This window comes from Caretta caretta, chromosome 1 (genome assembly GCF_965140235.1).
Source record: "Caretta caretta isolate rCarCar2 chromosome 1, rCarCar1.hap1, whole genome shotgun sequence".
NCBI classification, from domain to species: domain Eukaryota; kingdom Metazoa; phylum Chordata; order Testudines; family Cheloniidae; genus Caretta; species Caretta caretta.
Genome location: NC_134206.1, coordinates 239,289,062 through 239,310,905, shown reverse-complemented (window position 1 = coordinate 239,310,905; position 21,844 = coordinate 239,289,062). Strand labels below are relative to the sequence as shown.

Sequence of the window (21,844 nt, the reverse complement as noted above, 5' to 3'; positions counted from 1 at the left end):
GAAAAAGACCCCAAAATTGGGACTGTCCCTATAAAATTGGGACATCTGGTCACCCTACTATTTGCTGTTTCTGCTGCTCTCATGTGCTCTGGGCCCTGCAGCTCTACTCCTGAAGTTAGGATGACCAGGTGTCTGGTTTTTGACCAGAACACCTGGTCGAAAAGGGACCCTGGCAGCTCCGGTCAGCGTTGCTGACCGGGCCATTGACTGTCCGGTTGGCGGCACTGTGCAGTGGAGCTGCCAGGCTTCCTGCCTGCCGTTGCTCCCCATGGCTCCCGGAAGCAGCAGCATGTTCCCCCTCCAGTTCCTATGCATTGGGGCAGCCAGGGGGCTCAGCGTATTTCCCCCCGCCCCAAGCGCCACTCCTGCAGCTCCCATTGGCCAGGAACAATGGCCAATGGGAGCTGCGGGGGTGGCACCTGTGGATGGGACAGCCCACAGAGCCGCCAGGCCGCGCCTCCACGTAGGATCCAGAGAGGGCACATGCTGCTGCTTTCGGGAGCTGCTTGAGGTAAGCGCTCCTTGGAGCCAGCACCCCTGAGGCCCCCTCCCTGTGCCTCGCCCCCTGCCCCAGCCCTGAGCTCCCTCCTGCCCTCTGAACCCCTCAATCCCAGCCCAGAGCACACTCCTGAACCCCAAACCCCTCATCCCTGGCCACGCCCCAGAGCCCACACCTCCAGATGGAGCCCTCACCCCCTTCTGCATCCCAGCCCCCTGAGCCAGCCGAGTGAAAATAAGCGAGTGAGCGAGGGTGGGGAGAGTGAGTGGCAGAGGGAGGATGGAGTGGGTGGGCGCAGGGCCTCAGAGGGGGGGCAGGGCAAGGGTGATCAGTTCTGTGTGACTAGAAAGTCTGGGCCTTGCTACTCATTCCCCGTTCACTTCATTTCCCATAAATAAGCAGCATCTCCCAGCTGCTCTGCTGAGGAGAACATGCCAGCAGTACAGAATCTTCATCTCCCTCTCCCAGGTGTGGGGAGTTGGGGAGCTTCAGCAGTAGTGGGTGCTCTTCACAGTCCCCCCCCAGGCCAAAGGAAAATGGGCAGCCAAATGAGGACCTGCTGAACAGGGCTGAGTGGTGCAGACCAGGAACACTCCAGTTCTATGTTGACAGCGAGGAGGGGGCACTAACTATCCATTAGCACATGTAGCAGCTCTTATTAGCTGCTTTTCCCCGGGATGCAGGGAATGGAGAAGGGCTGCCAAACTGACAGGGATTTTCCCACAGGCCAGAGTGTTTCCCAGCAGACCTGTAGGACAGTCTGTATGCCCAGTCTACTGGGAAACCCGCGGAGGTGGCAGGGCTGAAGATAATTTTTCTAAGTGAAGTGGTGCAACAATATGGTCTAATGTGAATTTACTCATAAGGCCCTTACTCTCTTTTTCTCCTTCAAGTATCTTCTCAAGACACTCCTCTGCTGTATGTATTCAGCCAATTAATAATGATTTGAGAAGCAGATGGGAAGAATGGACACCTACTTTATATCGCTTGTAATTGTGAGAAAACATAACTGGAAGTGTTTTAATGTGGCTAAATGTAAATGTATACTGTGGCAGACTGACCATTTCCTGTGATATCCTGAGCAAATTTTATGGACTTCAGATGAACCTTATTGAATTAGGGTTAATGCCTTTGGGTACATTGCATTAAAATGCATTTGTGTATGTGTTAGTGGGCCATTGTATTTGCCTTCTTCCTTTGGGAGTGGGGGTGCTACTGGGATTATCAACCTTCAGAAGCACCCTCCTCCCTCATACCCAAGATGTGTGCATATACTTGTTCAAACTGGATCCTTCAGGGACCAACAGGCAAAGACAGGGGTTTTGGGATAAAAACAGCCTGGTTTTGAACTAGCTTAGGTCCTCCTTCCTGATCCAGCAAAAGGACAAGGCCCATAGTCCATGGAGGACCCCAATCCTTAGGGCAGGGTTGGAAGGACTGGGCCTACTGAATCCTCATAATACTGGGTGCTTATTCTGAGCTGAAGCTGTGAGGAACTTTGGCCAAAAAGGAATCCCCCTTTATTTGCGGGGGAGGGGGCCCAACTGAAGGACTGCTCTTGCCAGAATCCATGTTAGGGTTAGGGTTAATTCTGGTACACCTTTTACCATGTGTGCAGATTCTTTTATTGTTTTTAGTATGTTCTTTCTATGTTGATTTTAACCTTAAGAATTAAGTAGGCTTGCCTAGAAAGTGCTGTGTAGTACCTTCTAACTGTAGCATTTACACCTGTTAGTCTCTAAAGAGAAAGCAAGCATGTGTCCTGGAAATACCTCACTGAAGGCAGGGAACTGTGAAACATGGAAATACCCCAGTCAGAAGGGAGAGGGACATGTCTAGATTGAGTGCCCTTGCTGGACCACTGAGGGGAAATAGAGGTGCAGTTACCCTGAACTGTGACACATACATCTAGGAACAAAGAATGTAGGCCATATTTACAAGATGGGGATTTTACTGCAGGCTTAGGCACCGACTCCGGGGGTGCTGTGGGGCTGGAGCACCCACAGGGAAAAATTAGCAGATACTCCACACCCACTGGCAGCCAAGCTCCCCCCACCCCCACCCCTCCTTGCCTTCTCCTCCCCCGAGTGTGCCGCATCCCTGCTCCTCCCCCCACAAGCACTTCCCACCTGCCGCCTAACAGCTGTTTGGCGGCGCTTAGGACTTTCTGGGAGGGAGAGGGAGGAGTGGGGGCATGGCGCGCTCCGGGGAGGAGGCAGTAAAGAGGAGGGGCAGGGGCAGGGACTTAGGGAAGGGGGGGTAATTGGGGTGGGGCAAGGGTGGGGGGTGAGGGTCGAGCACCCACGGGGCAGAGGGGAAGTTGGTGCCTTTAACCCCAAGAAGCAGAGACTCTGAAAAAGATTTGGGGGTCATGGTGAATAATCAGCTGAACATGAGCTCCCAGTTTGATGCTGTGGCCAAAAGAGCTAGTGTGATTCTGGGATGCATAAACAGTGGACTCTCAAGTAGGAGTAGAGAGGATATTTTACTTTTATTTTTGGCATAGGTGCGACCACTGCTGAAATACTGTGACCAGTTGTGGTGCTCACAATTCAAGAAGGGTGTTGCTAAATTGGCAAGGGTTCAGGGGAGAGTCATGAGAATGATTAAAGGATTAGAAAACCTGCCTTATAGTCATAGACTCAAAGAGCTCAACCTATTTATTTTAACAAAGAGAATTTTAAGGAGTGACTTGATCAGTCTATAAGTATCTACATGGGGAACAAATATTTAATAATGGGCTCTTCAGTCTATCAGAAAAAGGTATAACATGATCCAATGCCTGGAAGTTGAAACTAGACAAATTCAGACTGGAAAGAAGGCACACATTTTGAATGGTGAAAGTAATTAACCATTGGAACAATTTACCCAGGGTCATAGTGGATTCTCCATCACTGACAATTTTTAAATCAAGATTGGATGTTTTGCTAAAAGTTTTGCTCCAGGAATTATTTTGGGGAAATTCTATGGCCTGCGTTACATGGGAGGTCACACTAGATGATCACAATGGTCCCTTCTGGCCTGGGAAACTATGAGACTATTAAATAAACTGAATATATTTGATTGTATTCCCTCCCCTCTCTTTTTTGTGTATGTCATTTGTCTTCAGGGGAAGGGTCGTGTATATCTTAGGTACTTATATGGCTCCTGCTGCCATCATATCTGACTATCTTACAATCTTTAATGTACTTAGCCTTCCAATACCCCTCTGAGGTGGAAAGTGCCATTATCCCCATTTTGAAGATAGGGAACTGAGGCACAGACAGATACTAAGTGTGGGATCTCTGGAAGTAATTAAGCACCTAAATCCCAGAGTTAGGCACCTAACTCCCAGTTTTGGCTCCACTGATCCAAATATTTCCCGCCGAATTCCCTATGCGCTTAAACTCACTCAGCACCTACGTTTTCAGTGTAAATATTCCCCTTGATGCCTATGTTTCTGCCTCTGCTATTGTAAGACAAATATTAACAATAACAGATGCAGCTAGTGGATTCTGGCAACATCTTCTCCATCTTCTGATGGCACCTACCTGACAACTATAAAATTTTATAATGCTATTCAGAAGATGCTGTTTTTGTTGCCTCCCCTTCTACATAACAAGTGCCTTAGACATCTTCCAAAGGAAAACTAGTGAGATTCTGCAAGGCCTGAAAAGAGTGGGAGTTTCATACAGGTGACGTTTAAGGGAAGTCTCGGGACAAATATGACGTAAGGTTAAAACAAGTTCTGAAGGTAATTGAAGCTGAGGGAATAAAATTAAATGGAGAAAAAAATGCAGGCAAAAGCCCTTAGGATATATAACTGAGAAGGAGGGCAGGTGAGGGCAGTTGCAGAAAAAAACCAAAAGCTCTAGTTGAAATGCCAACATCACCTAAAAATATATCAGAACTGCTGCATTTTCGTGGCACAATAAAACATTGGAATGAATTTATAACCAAACCTGCCCTCAAAAAGCCAAGCCTTTTGTAAACTGCTTGAAATCAATGGAAGTCAGAAGCCTAAATTACTTTGATGATCCGGACCTATATGACTTGTCCAAGGGCACACAGCAGGGCCAAGGGTCTGAATCGCAGGCTAGTGCCCTAACGGTTGAACCATACTTCCTTGGCTAACCACGCCCTGCCTACCTACTTGAGAAGGGCGGGGGTGGGGGGAGTAGTGACCTATGGAAGCTGCCTTCTCCCCTCCCCCATGCTGTAGCCTGCAATATGGGTCAGCTGCACAGAGGGCACCTTACACCCACCCTGTACCCCTGAGTTGGTGCTCAGGAAAGCCACACTCTTGGTCTATGGGTGCGTACATTCAGCAACAATGTGTGTGAGGAACTTTAGGCTGGACACTGGTCAATTTGCCTAGGTCAACAGAACCACCCCAGGGTGCCCTGACTTAAGGGTTGTGTTCTGGTCAAATTGCTATTTGATATATTTGTAGGCCCATGGGAATTTGACAGGCTCAGTCCAGTTTTCCCAGTCTCTTAATGTGTACATAGCTGCCATGTCCCAATCAGCTCCTTGAGTGATATGTGTGAAGGGAGCAATCGTCTTCTGAGTCACTCTTTCCCCTCCTTTAACATTAATTTATTAATGATATGTTCATCTGAGGCACTTAAGTATTTTCATCTGCCTGAGAGCTAGGTCAGTTTTCTTATCCTCATTTTATCAATATGAGATTGGAGGCACAGAGAAGCACCATGACATCCTAATGGTCTTACAGGACATCAGTGGCAGAGCTGCAAAGGGAATACATGAGTTTTGGCTTCCAGCCCTGTGCATTAGCCTTAAGACCATCCTTCCCCTATTTGTACTTACGCTGTTTGTTCTCCTCCCTGTCCTTCTCCTGGTGCCTGTCTGTCTTCATTCTCTCTGGGTTCACTATTGTGCCTCTCTTCAGCTACTACCTGGCCTTTCCTCCTCCCCTTCCACCATGGTGGTGCAAAGTGCTCTTGCTTAAGGCCAGAAAGCAACAGAGCTGGCCACCTACTTCTCCCCCTTCCTACCCTGCAGCACTGAGACCTACTGTGGTGGATGAGGGCAATGAGACGAGGAGAGGAAAGATATCTTGCCTGTGTGCTCAGAAACCCCGAAGTATCCTTAGGGGCTGGGAGGAGGGAGTTGAAAGGGGAATCTTCCTCACTGCATGCAGCCCTGCTTATAAGTGACATTTCAGCTGGCATAACTGTGTGACAGCAGGGCCAAATCTGTGACTGCCACTCTCAATGAGTGACGTTTGCCAGTTACATGTCAACAGTCCACCTAGTATCTTCACTTTCAAAATACACACACCCTTATCTTCCTAAGTATTTGGGTAGCAAAGTCCAAGAGTCATTTCCTACACTAGGTACTCTATAGTGATAATTCTACTTTGGGTATTTAAAATACTGTTACAATTGTTGCTATGTTATTTATACCTTTATATGTCTCCTATGTCAGCTGAACTTTACAAAACCATTTTTGGACACCTGGACACTGAACTACAGTAATGGATGGCCTATAAAATGTGTGCGATAAATAATAATTTTAAGTACAGAAAAGTTCTTGCTAATATAATATGCCATATTTTCAGAATAAAAAAGCTTTACATACTCAATTCTTTCATCTATTCTGGGGACTGGTGTACAGGTACTACCAATGACTGGTCTGGCTGTGGTTAATATAGACATTAATGATTTAGATGGAGAGAAAGGCCTGAACAATGGGCATATATTATAAATAAGAAATAAAGATGTGTAGCAAAACCTACAACATAACCTAGTGGATAAATGTAATACTAGAAATATATATTTTTTTAAAAGCAGAAAAAGTTAATAAAAGCCGTTCGTGCTTTCTGGGAGTATGTGAATTAATTATGAGAGTAAAGAATGTATGTATTTTTTCTTTACTATAACTATATTGATACTATTTTTCATACGTGTGTGTGTGTGTGTGTGTGTGTGTAAAAATACAGAATACACCTGTGGAACAGAAAGTGAAGAAAAATAATCTAATTTACACTGCTGTAGACCCGCTTGTAGAAAGAATATGTTCCCATATTAGAATTTTACAATACTTTTGTCAAAAGCATCACAGGGTCTTGAAGAATTGGGTCCCAGCTGGATGCCAAGGCAGATCCATAGATTGTGTTAACATAGATGTTCATTGCTTTGCTCAAATACAGTTTGTTTTATACATTTTAATTTAAAAGGACAGCAAAGGTGTGTGCATGTGTGGGGGGAGATTTGAATCATAAACTGCTCCTAATCATGATATTCACAGGCTGGGGGTAAGGGGAGTGAGTTACTTACATTTTTTTAAAAAAAATCAGATATTAAACACATTCCTAAAATGCTTGGCCTTCTACTGTGAAGCTAGCTTTCTTGTTATTGCTCAATGGCAACAGCAAATCACATCATTAACTATAAATTGCTCTTGGCTATTTCTTCAAAGTAGTTTGACATTAGAGTTTGATTTGTCTCTAGCATAATCTAGAAACTGTTTCCCACTAGTGGGACAAAGGGAATGTGAACAAAATATGAGGCAGCATTACTTGCATTTTTACACCCCTTCACACAATGCCCATTATATTTGTTGCTTAAATTCAGCCACCTAGGCTATGCTCAAATACTTTTCGTTAGATGATGTTCAGTGATCACATGAAGGCAGTGAGCTGCACACCGTAGAATACCAGTTGTATGTGGTTTAAAAAATTGCACTGAAACCCAATTCAGTTTTGACTGCAATAATCTGGAGTCAACCATGGAAAGCCTTGCTAATTTAAGGTGATCTTACCTTTATCATTTTGCATGACGGGACCTGAAGCCACACAGACAAAAGCATGTTTGGACTTACCATGCTTTCCTTTTTCAGACAACAGAATTCTTTTTAATTAAAAACATTTTTTTTAGAAAAAAATTTCGGTATGTGTAATTGCTAACACCTGCTATGTGTTACTAACAGATGTTTCTTACTTACCTAAGGGAACTGTTATAATTACACTATAAGCTTATTGGAATGGCATTTAACCAAACTAGTTTAGGAACTGTATGTGGTGACTTTGTAGTCTTTTACTAGGCTTTCCTCTTTTTTTTTTTTTTTTTAAATTTTAAACACCTTTAGGTGACAAGAAAGCTTGAAAATACCATAGCTACCACCCACAAGTCACAAATAGTGGGTTTTTAAAGCATTATTCAAATTGAAAGTACTAAGCAGCTTCAGGTCAGAAAAAGAAGCTGCTTTTGTGGAAGTCTCAAGAGATCAATCTACAGTATACGTTACATTGTTCATGGCCTCAGCCCTCCAATCAGCTTTGTAAGGGAGGGTGTCTCTGTGCCTGCCAGAACCCCACTCACATCAGTGGGGCACTGGACAGGCAAAGTGTGGGGGCTGCCCAACTGGAGGTCATTGCAGAATTAGGGCCTCTATTGATAAAGGATCCTGGTAAAGTGATTAGGGCAGCACATTTAGGAGCCCTGCTAATGCTGGGTTTGGGTTGCATAGATTGACAGTGTGATCTTGGGCAAATACTTTAACTTCTATGCCTCAGTATTTTCATCTGTCAAATAGGGATAATGCCTCACAGGATGCTGGGATACATAATTCAATTATGTTTGCACTGGGTGGAAGGTGCTATGGGAATTGTAAGCATTAAAATATAATAAAGAACCTGCAACACAAGTGCAGTTCAATGCCTTCATGCGACGACGGTTTGCAAGCATTGTGGGAATTATTGTGGCTTCCTGATTGTTTAGGCTTCTCTGTAAAGCACGATATTGTGTGTGCTGCCTTCGCCTCTTCATTTATGAAACTAATCACACAATTACCTGCAGGCATGTGTTAAATATGACACCGGTCTCAGCAAAATAATGGGGCAATTGCAAACTGAATAAAGCCAGGCAGCTCCATTTATAACTGCTGTTTCAACAGAGCTGTGTTGTAATCAAAGTGATCTGAGGGTGACTCATTAATTAATTGATGTTCTTTTTTATTATGTGCTATTGAGTTAATGAGTAATTTGTGCTAGATAACTCTCTGAACACATTGATTACGTGAGATATTTTCTGGTACTTCCATACCAATGACATACTGAATAGGTAGAAGATATTTGCTTATGTATACTCATTATTAGCAAGTTCAGGATGAATATAAATCAGCAGAAGGGCATTTTAAAGGTACTGGGTACATCCAACCGTTCCATTAAGGCTTTAAACAGACATGCCTTGGCTTTAACTGACTTAAACAGTGTTAAAATCACTTCCTTTATAATACTTCTATCACCCACAAGTGGCAGCTTCTAGAAAGGGTTCTTATGCAAAAGGTTTATATGAGGAACATGTTTGTGCTAATGGCCTATTACCTCAGGTATATTGTGTTATGGTTTCTTTTTGCAATGCACTGAAGTGAACACTAAACAGGTTTTGGTCTGTATATCTGGGGTTGGGGGAAGAAAGGTATTTAAGTGAATATGTAATTGGCTTTTTACCTAAAGTGGTATTTAAAAGAATAAAAACCACTGCTTTTGTATATAGTACACACTTTGCTTTCTGTAGTTTACGTCATTAAAGCTTATTGTTTATTGAAACCACAACATCTCCAAAGCCAGTTTGATAGGATTTAGGAGGATTTTTTTATTCATTAAACAACAAATGGATAAACTGATAATTTAGTCTGACAACAGCAGCACAGTTGAAGCTTTCAGAAGAATCAGTTAAATGTATAAAATTATACCCAGCAATCACTACAGACCTTCATTTTTTGACAAGATTTGTTCTAGGTACAGATGACCGTAAACTACCGACCGCTGAGAAAATTATAAGAAGCTGCTGCATATTATGTTTCAAAAAGCCTTTAAGTACTTTGTCTGTGCAGGCTAAACCTTACCAATCCCCCTTGTTTTTCACAAACTTCCTCCTCGCTGCCCACTTTTCTTTCTATTTTATTTAATGTGGGTAGTGTTATTGTAGCTGTGTTGGTCTCAGGATATGAGAGACAAGGCGGGTGAGATAATATCTTTTACTGGACCAACTTCTCTTGGTGAGAGAGACAAGAGCTCCATGTAAGCTCGAAAGCTTGTCTCTCACCAAAGAAGCTGGCCCACTAAAAGATATTACCTCATGCACCTTGTCTATCTGTTTTCTTTAAGTCATTTCATATGTTGGCAATTAAGTACATTTTGAGGGAGTGGTGGTAGGTTCCCCCATACCACTTTTTTGGTGTGTACAAATTTGAACACTGTGGAGGGGAGGGAAAGGTGTCTGTGAAATTAACCAGAAAATGCATTAAGCAAGATGAAAGTGTAATTACAAAAAAAACACTGATCAACTTTCAACCTCGGTCACTGCTCTTGCAGAGCCAAAGCGGTCTTGATTTGTCAGCAGCAGCAGAGACACAGCATGTTAAGGTAGCAGTTGGTAGAGGGTCTTTCTACAATTGAAACAATATGGTTTGATTGTTTTTTTACATCACCAGGTGGGTTAGAAAACAGTAGTGCAAGAACTATATAGATATATAATTTGTTTAAAACATCAGTTTACCTCTATTTAGAGATTTATAGAGAGAAAATACAGCCAGGACAGAAGATGCTAGTGGAAGCAGTCTTGGCTGACAAACAAGCACAAGCTGAACCACAGAAACGTTTCTTCATATGCAGAGAATTTAATCACAAGCAGCAACAAAGAGGCCAAAACAGAGGTGGATGATTAAAAAGAAAATGAGGGCAGGGTTAGGCTTCAGCTAAACTGATCAGTAAAGCTTCTCAGAGAAAGATCACCTCTCTTTAACATTGTCTTTTGTTCTCTGGTAGTGGTTCAGTTAAAACATTTTAGATTTCTAACTTTTAAAATTATGTAAAATAGGATGTTGCACATTTTCACATACTTCAGATTATTTCTTCTCTTGACCCCGCCCCCAAATCAAGGGATATATATAATATCCTCCACACACTTATTTTATGTGCCTGATACATATATCTCACACAACAAGCTCACACATGAGAGCCACTTTTCTCCCACCCATACTCCACAATCCATTCTCTTCACTAATCCTGTACAGATCTGAACAGTGGTACTTTGTATTAACAAGAGCTTGCTATTAAGTTTACAACACTAATGTCATTTATCTGCTTTCAATCCTTATGTCAAAAGTCTTCAATGGATTATTAACTGTTTTCAATTTGTTTCTCCCTCATGTCTATGACTGACTTTAATTTACAAAAGTGACCGCCTACTGAGCATTTCAAAAAATGCTCCCCTGACTTTTCCCAGTATAAACTAATGCTCTTAATAATACTTTGCACATATACCTCTTGGCATCTGAAGAGCCAAAAATGCTTTACAAAAGCAGTGTAAATATTACCCCATTTTACAGATGGGACAACTGAGGCACAGATAAGTTGAGTGACTTGCCCACGGTCACAGCAAGTCAAGGACAGAACCCAGGTTTCTTAATTCACATCCCTTGCCCTGACTCTAATAGATTGGAGATTCGCAAACTGTGGTCTGTGAAGAGCTAGCAAGTCATTCTTGTTTCTAGCTTGAAAGTAACAAAACAGGTTGGAGTGGGGACGTGGAGGAAGGAACAACAGGAGACTGTGATTTATGTTTTTCTAAAAAGGCAAAAAGACTTATTACTACTGAAGCAAATATGTAAATACCTTCCTAATATGACCCTTCTATGTAAGCAAGTGCTGTAGTCACTACAGAGGTATTATGTAATTGTGAATGGGAGTGGAAGAGGTAGATTGGGATCACAAATGGGAGATTTGTGATCCCACGTCACAATCTCTCAATTAAGATGTGGTCTGTACTCTGAAAATTTTGAGAAACTTTGAATGGGACTGTTTTCTCTGACTAGAATGAACTATGATATTAGTGACCATTCATTTCCTCCATGTTCTAGATCAGTGAAAGTTAAGTTTTGTGACTAGCCCTTAGTTTTAATCTGGGTTCATATCCATACCAAAAAGCCACATTATTATAAAGCTAAATCTCTCGTAGAAGGACAAATTTGGAAATTCAGATATCAGGATTAAAAATCCATCTCCAAATCAATCCATTGTGTAGTCTACTCAGAACTCACACAATAGATACTAAGGAATCTCCTCCCCTCCACCATGGGGACCACAGAAAGAGATAGAGGAGCTCAGGACAGCATTGCAACCATAAATCAAACCAACAGAGGGAACACAAAGATCTTTGATGTACCTTGTGTAAAAGATTCTTAGTGGAAAGAAAACCCAAATTTCATGGCCTCATACGAGACAGTCATTTAAACACAGGCTATTTTCCTGGTGAGCTTTAATAGTGCCAAAGAGGAAAGGATTGACTGTGCATTTAGCCCATTTGTTACATGTTATCCCTTCATAGTTCTCACCTCAGCCTAACTGGTCATTAAGCTCTGCCCGGAATATGAATACTTAGGGGCCTGCTGCTGAGGCAACAGTCTCTTGGCTTTAAAATGTAGCTCCATCTACATTAGGAGATGGACTTGCTCCTGATCGTGATTGCCAGGAAAGGGGCCCCACCACTCTTACCAGGTGTTGAAGATTATTTAATTGCCAGCGTAGGCAGGACAGAATTTTTTGACACAATCGGAAACAGTACAATTGGTACGTGGATGAATGTGATATTTCTTGTTTTCTGTAATGATATTTAAAACTATTGTCCCATCTACGTCAGTGTTTAAATTGTCTTCTTCAACCGCCACCAAGGGTAGTTGTCAGCAACAAGTCACTTTCCTACTGTCAGCCAAAAGGGTCTTTTCCCTAATGTGTACAGACCCTATAACTAAGCTGTTCTTGATGCCTTCTAACCTCATCATTTTGGAACAAGTCACTTAGGACACAGCCACACAACTCTCCACGAAAAGTTAGGGTTAAGTCTTGATGCAAAAAACCAAAACACCACAAAATAACCCCTCAAAAAACAAACCTCAAAGCCTAAGAAATTTGATCTTACAAAAGATCTCTAAACAAGAGCAGAAGTCACTTTTCCAAATTAAACAACTTCAGAATATATATATGTTACAAGATACCCAAAGGCACTGGTTTGCATTAGGGCCTAATTTCCAGCTAATTTAAAAATAAAACAAAACTTATTTTGAACATCTAGCAGCACAAAGCAGCACCCAAAATCATTCACTTTTGTACCTTCTATAATATGTCCCAAACCAGCCAGGCATGTTTTTCAAAAATTTGTAATAAAATAAAAGTGCTCTTGGAGGAGATCTATACAATTAAACAGCTGAGGTTTAACCCCTGAAAAATAGAGGCTTATAACACAAGTGCTGATAGACCGTTAACCATAGCATTGCTTGCAGTGGTTGCTGCTAGAATTATTTTCTTTTAAATAGTTGTAATGTAAGTAGTATTTTAAGCTCTTAACTGTAGCATAATGGTTGGGATTTGCTCTTTAATTCTTTTTTACTAGAAAGTTACAGCTAATTTAAAATAGCTGGTAGATACAGAAAGCATAAATATACAATAAGTTTAGACAGTGATTGTACTAAATGCAACAATACAAAGAAGCAAACAGGAACACAAATGGTAACACAATAAAACTGTATTACATTTGTGCTTCAAATATTACAATACATTATGTACAATAGTCCAAAATAAACATCTCATGCCAAATGACACAAAAAGGGGAAAAAAAAAACAATAGCAAGCCCCCCAAAATAAAATAAAATAAAAATCCAGCAGTATGTACAGTTTACCCTTTTAATAAACATTCAACTCTGAACTGGAGCAATTTTCACTACATACATATGCAGTCCGCCTTTTATTCCACGCGACCATCCTGTCTCTCTATATCTACGCTATTCAGTAGGATCCTGTGTCATTTCTTATATACATGTTGAGCAAAAAAGATAAAAGAACATAGTGCTTTATATTCTTAACGACGTGGCGGCAGATCAGCGAACCTGGGGTGCATAACCTTCTTTCATTAAACCCTCCTCATAATCTGTCTGGCACAGAATCATGTTGTTCTTTAGGAAAAATTTGTCTCCAACACAAAATCTGAAAATACAACAAAGAAAAGAAAAGGTAGTTTTACAATGGAACAATGTGCTCTTAAATCTAAAAAGTTGCACTGTAAGTGTTCGTAATTTTGTTGTACGGCCGATGCGGCATACATTTATTGTGTCTAGTGCAACGTTCTGCAAAACAGTGCATGAAAGCCCAGCTTTGGATTTGTGCTAAATATATTCTTTGCTTTCAACAAAATTTGGTGCATAAGAGTGTTTTTTGGTCCCTCAACCAAAGGCTTGACTGAAAGCCCACTGAAGTCTATGAGAGCCTTAGATCAGGTCACACCTGCACAGATAAAACAGGATAATATCCAAGACCACGGGCTGAATGCAAAGTTAGTCTAATTCTTTACACAAATCAGAGAAAGGATGATATCATATGCTGTTGAATGCTTAACACACGGTTATGTATTACACAAATAGTAAATTATCATACTATATTCCAGCTGAACGTTCTTGCCAATAGCCACTAAATTCCAATGTCCTTTGAATCAAAACATTTTAATGTGTGTGTATATATAATTACATCTATATATGTTTGTGTGTATATACACACACACACACACGTAAGCATATGTAGACACACACATAAATAGGTTTACCTGTAGGACTCAACTGTACATTTAATTACTAAATAGCTGTAATTTCTTCCCACTTTGTGATAATCAGTCTACATATCCCAGTTTTCTAGTAAATGTTGCACAACTTCATTGCCAAGAAAATAGTATTTTGTATTTTATTGTCTCAGAGGAGTAGAAAGCATGTTTACTCAACTATCTAGTTTCAAACTTAAGTAATTTCAATCTAAGAGATACGTGCATGATTATCAGGCTACTTATAAAAACAAAGAAGTGCTTTTTAACACATCTAGTGAACAACAAGGAGGGGCCTAGTATACAGAAAAAAGTTTCATTAATGACCGATTTTGCAGCAGGATTATATTCCTTTGTTTACGGCAAACTCTCCAGCTATAAAACATATCAGGAGTCCTTGCTTGCAGCATTCCAATTAAACTAAAGAGAGTAACCCAAATGAACCCCTTTGCATTGATGTGGATAAATGAAACCAGTTTCCATCAGCTAATTATGCATCTTACTATATAAAGTATTGTTTCATGTGTAACAGATTATAATGTCCTTTCCTGTATAATTTCCAAATGGGGACATCTTGGACACAATTAGGGTCAGAAATGAATGCTTGTGTTGTTTACGGTACATTTAACAACAGAGTAGCTATGGGAATAGCTGTATATGTATTTAATTGTAACAATTTAACCTTCAAATAGTGGTGCGTGCTGTAGTTGACCCAGTAAAACTTTGTATAATTACAGAAGGTGACCCTCATGACCTTTGCTAGTGGTCTCTCTTTATCAGATAGTCAATTTCTAATGATGTTCAAGCAGAAATCTTGGTGAATTGTCACAGATTAAATTGTGTATTGAAAGCAGCCCTTTAATGTTTTGTGAAGTTGGCGGTTTAAATGAGTAGCAGTTGGACTGATTTACATTTGTAAAGACTGGAATGCTAGACAAACAGTGAACCCATTTATTTTCCAACTGGGTAGCTTTGGAAATTTATCCTTATGCTAGCTAAACAGATAGAGAGAAAACAGTGCAATAAAAACGTGGATTGAAAAGAATTAGCTTTGCTCTTAAAGGAAAATTGGTTTGTCTATTTGTGGATTTTTTTCCTCTAGTATTACTGCTCGCTGCAGATGATGATTGAAAATACAGATTATGGAATGATCCTGAAATCTTTAAGTTATTTATGGTCAAGCCTATTTTATACAATTTACAGGTTTCCCCCAAACCCGCTATATGGGCTGTAAGCACCAGAAAAAATATTCTGAGTCGATATATTGAAAAGGAGTTTTATTGAAATGAACTAGTTCTCTTCAGGTTACTCTTGATTCTTCAAATATTCCCAAAATCAAACTGAACCCTAGTCTATCTTTTTGCCTGAAAAGTGGATGGATGTGACTGCAGCTCCCCAGATTAGATACAGAAGTCATACATAGGTTGCCTTTTCACATACACGTTCATTTTCCAGAAAAAAAGCATGTTTGACTTTAAATACAAAATTATTAATTATTATTTTCTATTGCATGAGTATTTGCACTGGATGATAAAATAAAGAAGACACTGAAAACAATATCCGAGTGTGACGAATATATGACAATTGATGTTGACGGGGACAGATCGCAGGAACTCGGTACAGAAAATGCAGGCTCCTAGTATTTGAAGAATATGAGTAAGCAGCAGGCTGTCACTCTTTGCGGGCCAGCCACTAGAGGGAGACATGATTACATCTGCTTGTCTAGCAGAATGCACTATTTCAAACCCATACAATCATTCAAATACTACTCTGGGGTTCCAGGGTAACAGAAGGATTATTTCTAGAATCAAACAGTTAGGAAGGAGAAAACAAAATGAAAGGAGAAAACAAACCCAGGGATAACTTGATTAAAATGTTTAAAATACATCATGAAGCAAAACTAACTTAAGCTGCAAAGCTTTTGATTTTTTTTTCTTTAAATGTTTGCTTCTTTCCTTCCAAGATGACAAAATCCTGTGTCACTATTTTATTTAATCTTTCAGCCCTAAAGACCTACCTTACCAGCCAACCTTATAATCTGCAGGGAGTGCACTGTCCTATTCTAGAAAGGAGCAGGGACATTTACACAAACTGCAGATTTGTTCCCATCACATTTTGCTTTTGCAATGTTATCTCCTTGACCTTAGTTAGGTGCCTACATACCTTTTGAAAATCTGGGCCTATGTGTACCATGTTAATCATATAGTTTTTTTACGATTTCATATTTATACTCTTGAAGAGCATTCAGTAATTTTAAATACTAAGGCCCAAATTCTGTGCTGACTTACATGCTGTGGAACCTCAGTGACTAAATCATGTTTGCAGGGGCAAGGGCTAGTCTTGAATTTTCCCTTCAATATTATATCTGTGAACTGTATTTTGGTGACAACAGACTATCACCAAATGGAAGCTCAACTCACATTCAATGACACTTTGTACTAATACACTAGTAGGATATGAAAAGACTAATCGGTGGAGATAAGGTAAAAATCTCTTATCTCCCTCCCCCCCCCCCACCATGTTCCCAAACTGCTGATCTTATTTGACCCTCAAAAATAGGTTTGGTATCTTCTAGTTGAAACCGGACTGGAACAAAGTGCCAAAATCTCGTTAAATTTTCAGACCTATGGTTTAGCTAGATCAGCTAAGCATCTGAAGCCCCACATTTTGGAGATTCATTCATTCCTAGATGGGATTACATTATTTCCACTTTCATAGGACTCAACAGAAAGCATTCACATCTCCCTTTGGAGAAGAGGGGAAGGAGAAAGGGTGGAAATGGACTGCTGGTAAAGCAAAGGGTTTCTCCATTAATTGGTGTCTGCAAAATGAGGTAAGGTGTTTACTTCATCTCTGGCTATGTCTGGCAGATGGTAGTGGCTGGTGCTGTGCAACGTTTCTTTTCTAGAATCCGTGTACGTTTCACCTAATAAGCATGCAAAGGTGGGCAGGAAAATATAGTTTAGGCAGAACTAACATGACAGATTGGACTTACTGGCCATAAATTGACGATAATACTTTTGACATGTCTGTGATATTAGTGGAATGACCAATATAATTAACCTCCATCCTAAAACGCCTGTCATATTTTAAAATGGTAAAATGAAGGCCATTTATATCATAAAATGACCTCTGTTACCCCCTTGTTTGGAAACCGATGACATGCCTGGATCATCACAAGAAGTATAAAACTTGCATTCCAAGAAACAGCCATTTCATTTTCCAGAGCTGAGAGCTAAAGGGATCTCACAATTACCTGCCACCTGTACTGTAGCAGTCAATACAGGGTTCATGACAAGGCAGTGGGGACTTCTTAGGAGAAGGTAAGAAAAATGGCTTGGAACCAAGATGGCTCTGTTCACAGCGCCTCTGCTGCTGTGGCGCAAAGTACGAAACAGACTGTGGAAGCATTTAATAGGTTTTTTCTAGGATCGGCAGCCATATGATCTCTCCATTAAGATACAAAACACCCTTAAACTTTTCCTTGCAGCCAATTACAGTTAGTCCCTTATTCTCCTCCCTCCCAATTTTTGTAAACGTTAATTGATCTGTCAGTGTATCTCTGATTAGTGCTTATGCACACATTTCAATAGAATAGTTTTTATTTTACCTCATAGTTCATTAATATATACCTATGGTTTGCTAATTTTACGGTCCTGTCAAAAGACCTAAATGTCTAATCAAAGGCTAATACTGGCATTACATGCTTTCCTTGATAAGAATTGGTACAATATATATATCACATCACTCACTGCAGCCCAATAAAGCACACCTCTTTTTGCTATGCTTTTCAAAGATTATTAAAAGTTTGGTATGGAAAATCTTAAATTCATAAAAACACAAAAATGGCCATACAGTGGTCCATCTAGCCAAGTATCCTATCTTCCACCAGTGGCCCATGCCAGCTGCTTCAGAGGGAATGAAGAGAACATGGCACTTACTGAGTGATCCATCCTGTCATCCAGTCCCAGCTTCTGGCAATCAGAGGTTTAGGGTCACCCAGAGCATAGGGTTGGATCCGTGACCATCTTGGCTGATAGCAGTTGACAGACCTAGTCTCCATCAATTTATCCATTTCTTTTTTTGAAACCGGTTATACTTTTGGCCTTCACAACATTCCCTGGCAACAAGTTCCTCAGGTTGACTATGCACTGTGCGAGGAAGTACTTCCTTATGTTTGTTTTAAATCTGCTGTCTGTAAATTTCACTGGGCGACCACTGATTCTTCATTACGTGAAGGGGCAAATAACACTTCCTTATTCACTTTCTCCACACCATTAATTATTTTATAAACCTCTATCATATCTGCCCTTAGTCTCCTCTTTTTCTAAAGCTGAACAGTCCCAGTCTTTTTAATCTCTCCTCACATGGAAGTTGTTCCATACCTGTAATCATTCTTGTTGCCCTTCTCTGTACTTTTTCCAATTCTAATATATCTTTTTTTGAGATGGGGAAATCAGAACTGCTCACAGTATTCAAGGTATAGGTATACCATGGATTTATATAGTGGCATTATGATATTTTCGGTGTTATTCTCTATCCCTCTCCAAATGGTTCCCAATGTTCTTTTCTGTTAGGTTTCTTTCTTTCTTTCTTTCTTTTTCTTTTTCTTTTTGGCCTGCTTCTGCACATTGTTTTCAGAGAACTATCCATGATGAATCATGATCCGTTTGTAACTTTTTTTGCCACTGCTTTGCTTTGGACTTAACTATCTCGAGTAATTTTGCAAATTCTGCAAACTTTGCCACCTCATTGTTTACCCCCTTTTCAGATCATTTATGAACATGCTGAACAGACTGTCCCAGTACAGTTCCTTGGGAGACCCTACTATTTACTTCTCTCCACTGTGGAAACTGATTCGTACCCTTTCCCCCGTATCTTTTATCCAGTTACTGATCCACAAGAGAACCTTCCCTCAAGACTGCCTACTTTGCTTAAGAGCCTTTGGGGTGAGACCTTGTCAAAGCTTTTCTGAAAGTCCAAGTATATTAGATCAGCTGGATCACCCTTGTCCATGTGCTTGTTGAAAACCTAGAAGAATTCTAACAGTGTGGAGAGGCATGACTTCCCTTTACAAATGCTGTGTTAACTCTTCCCCAACAAATTGTGTTCATCTGTATATCTGATAATTCTGCTCTTTACTATAGTAAAATTTGCCTGGTATTGAAGCTAGACTTACTGGCCTGTAATTACCAGGATCACCTCTGGAGACTTTTTTTAAAAACTCAGCATTACATTAGCTACCAGACATCTGGTACAGAGGCTGATTTAAATGATAGGTTACATACCACAGTTAGTAGTTCTGCAATTTCATATTTGAGTTCCTTCAAAACTCTTGCATGAATACCATCTGGTCCTGTTATTTACTACTATTTACAGGGGGAGGGATAGCTCAGTGGTTTGAGCATTGGCCTGCTAAACCCAGGGTTGTGAGTTCAATCCTTGAGGGAGCCATTTACGGATCTGGGACAAAAATTGAGGATTGGTCCTGCTTTGAGCAGGGGGTTGGACTAGATGATCTCCTGAGGTCCCTTCCAACCCTGATATTCTATGATTCTATGAATTTATCAATTTGTTCAAAAATCTCCTCTACTATTGACACTTCAATCTGGGACAGTTCCTCAGATTTGTCACTTAAAAAGGATGGCTCAGGTGTGGGAATCTCCCTCACATCCTGTGCAATGAAGACTGATGTCAAGAATTCATTTAGCTTCTCCTCCACAATGGTCTTGTCTTCCTTGAGTGCTCCTTTAGCACCTCAATTATCCAGTTGCTAAACTGATTGTTTTGCAGGCCTCCTGTTTCTGATGTACTTAAATATTTTTGCTGTTACTTTTCATGTCCTTTTGCTAGTTGCTCTTCAAATTCTTTTTTGGCCTGCCTAATTATATTTTTACACTTGACTTGACAGAATGTCTGCTTTTTTTCACTTTCCTCAGTAAGATTTGACTTCCAATTTTTAAAGGATGTCCTTCTGCATCTAAAAGACTGTTGTACTCTAATTGTTTAGCCATTGTGGCTTTTTTGGTTTTGGTCCTCTTACTGATTTATTTAATTTGGAGTATACATTTAGTTTGAGCCTCTATTCTGGTGTTTTTAAATAGTTTTCATGCAGCTTGCAGGCATTTCATTCTTGTGATTGTTCCTTTTAATTTCAGATTAACCAGGACGAGCTGATCCAAGAAGCAGTCATTAATGGTGTCCAGAAATTTGATCTCTGCATCCCATCCTGACGTGCCATGTACTCAGTAAATACTGGGATAGTTGAAATCCCCCATTATTATTATTGGGTTTTCTGGTTTTGTAATCGCCCCTGAGCATTTCACAATCACCATCACCATCCTGGTCAGGTAGTACATTCCTACTTCTAGTCTTTTTATTCAAGCATGGGATTTCTATCCACAGGTATTAAACTATCAGAGGGGTAGCCGTGTTAGTCTGGATCTGTAAAAGCGGCAAAGAGTCCCATGGCACCTTACAGACTAACAGACCTATTGGAGCATAAGCTTTCGTGGGAGCATAAGCTTTTCGTGGGATGCATCTGACGAAGTGGGTATTCACCCATGAAAGCTTATGCTCCAATATATCTGTTAGTCTAGAAGGTGCCACAGGACTCTTTGCCGCTTTTACAGGTATTAAACTGTATTCTAAAATAGTTGATGAATAACCTCACCATTCAGGTCTTGTAGGAATCTAATGCTAGAGTTAAACATATACAAATCTAATATTATCATCCACATAAAATTATGTCTGCTAAAGAATAAAACAATTTTGTCATGTAGTGTAGGCCTTCTATATTTTTACAGGATGCCAGATGAAAGTGTTTCTAGACTGGGACTGGGACTGGAATGAAAGTTTGGCCAGACAAACTAAAGCCCAGTTGTTAAGATAAGGCGTATTTCCAAGAAAGAATAAAAGGAGAGAAGACAAGGTTTAATGTTCCTCGATGGTGGTGGTCAGATGGGAGTTTTAAACCATAGCCCAAATTGGTCCAGCAAGGTGGAGAGGAATTATCTAGGAGGTGATGAATGGGGTGGAGCCTATTGGGTCAGGCTGCTAGAAAATGAGACGAAAGAGGAAAATATGCTCTGGGATGTATACGAACTGAATGCTGAGTGAGATCGGCAAGTTTAGCCCAGGGGGTCAAGCACGGACATGGATGAACCCAGGATGTAAGATTTTCTATTTAAACTTCAGTTACCACACACTCTCTTTCTGCACACTTGTCAGAGTTTGAGAGAACATAAATCTGCAACATCAATCTTCGTCAGTTATTTATTTTAATTTGTTTTCTGTTTTCCATTATGACAATATTTGTTCTCTAGAAGCTACCCTGAATCAGCTGATGGGTTTGAGGCTATTGCTGAGAGAAGGAAAAGGATTTTTCTACTTGGGAGAAGAGGTTGAAAATGGTTGTGGGGAGCAAAGGGCAGCATCTGAACCATGTAAGTGACTACATCATAGTGACCACCATAGAATTCTTAGGGGAGGAAAGGTACCAAGAATTAGCTCTCTGGTATGAAACTTCAGAAAGATGAATTTTTTAAAAAAATAGAGGAAACTAGTCACAGCAACCCAACGGTCAAAGGTGAAAAAAATAAAATTAAAATCTTCAGACCCAGAATGGAGATTACTTAGGCATACCATAAGAGACATACAGGAAACATTCATACCTCTCAAAAAATAAAAAGTAGCAAAGGCAGGAAGGAAAATTAAAGGAGAAATGGCAAGGTAAAAGATAGTCTGAATCAAA

At 40.4% G+C, this 21,844-nt stretch overlaps 1 protein-coding gene across 6 annotated transcripts in view; it reads right to left on the bottom strand.

Moving 5' to 3' along the window:
- Positions 1–9,074: 9,074 nt before the first annotated feature.
- The window catches only part of LMO3 (LIM domain only 3), an 86,707-nt gene continuing 73,937 nt past the window's right edge, over positions 9,075–21,844 (bottom strand). For all 6 annotated transcript variants that reach the window (XM_048827689.2, XM_048827670.2, XM_048827700.2 and 3 more), the window contains one exon: positions 9,075–13,487. In XM_048827689.2, coding sequence (XP_048683646.1) covers positions 13,382–13,487 — 106 coding nt within the window. In that variant the 3' untranslated portion in view covers positions 9,075–13,381. The remainder of the gene's footprint in view (positions 13,488–21,844) is intronic.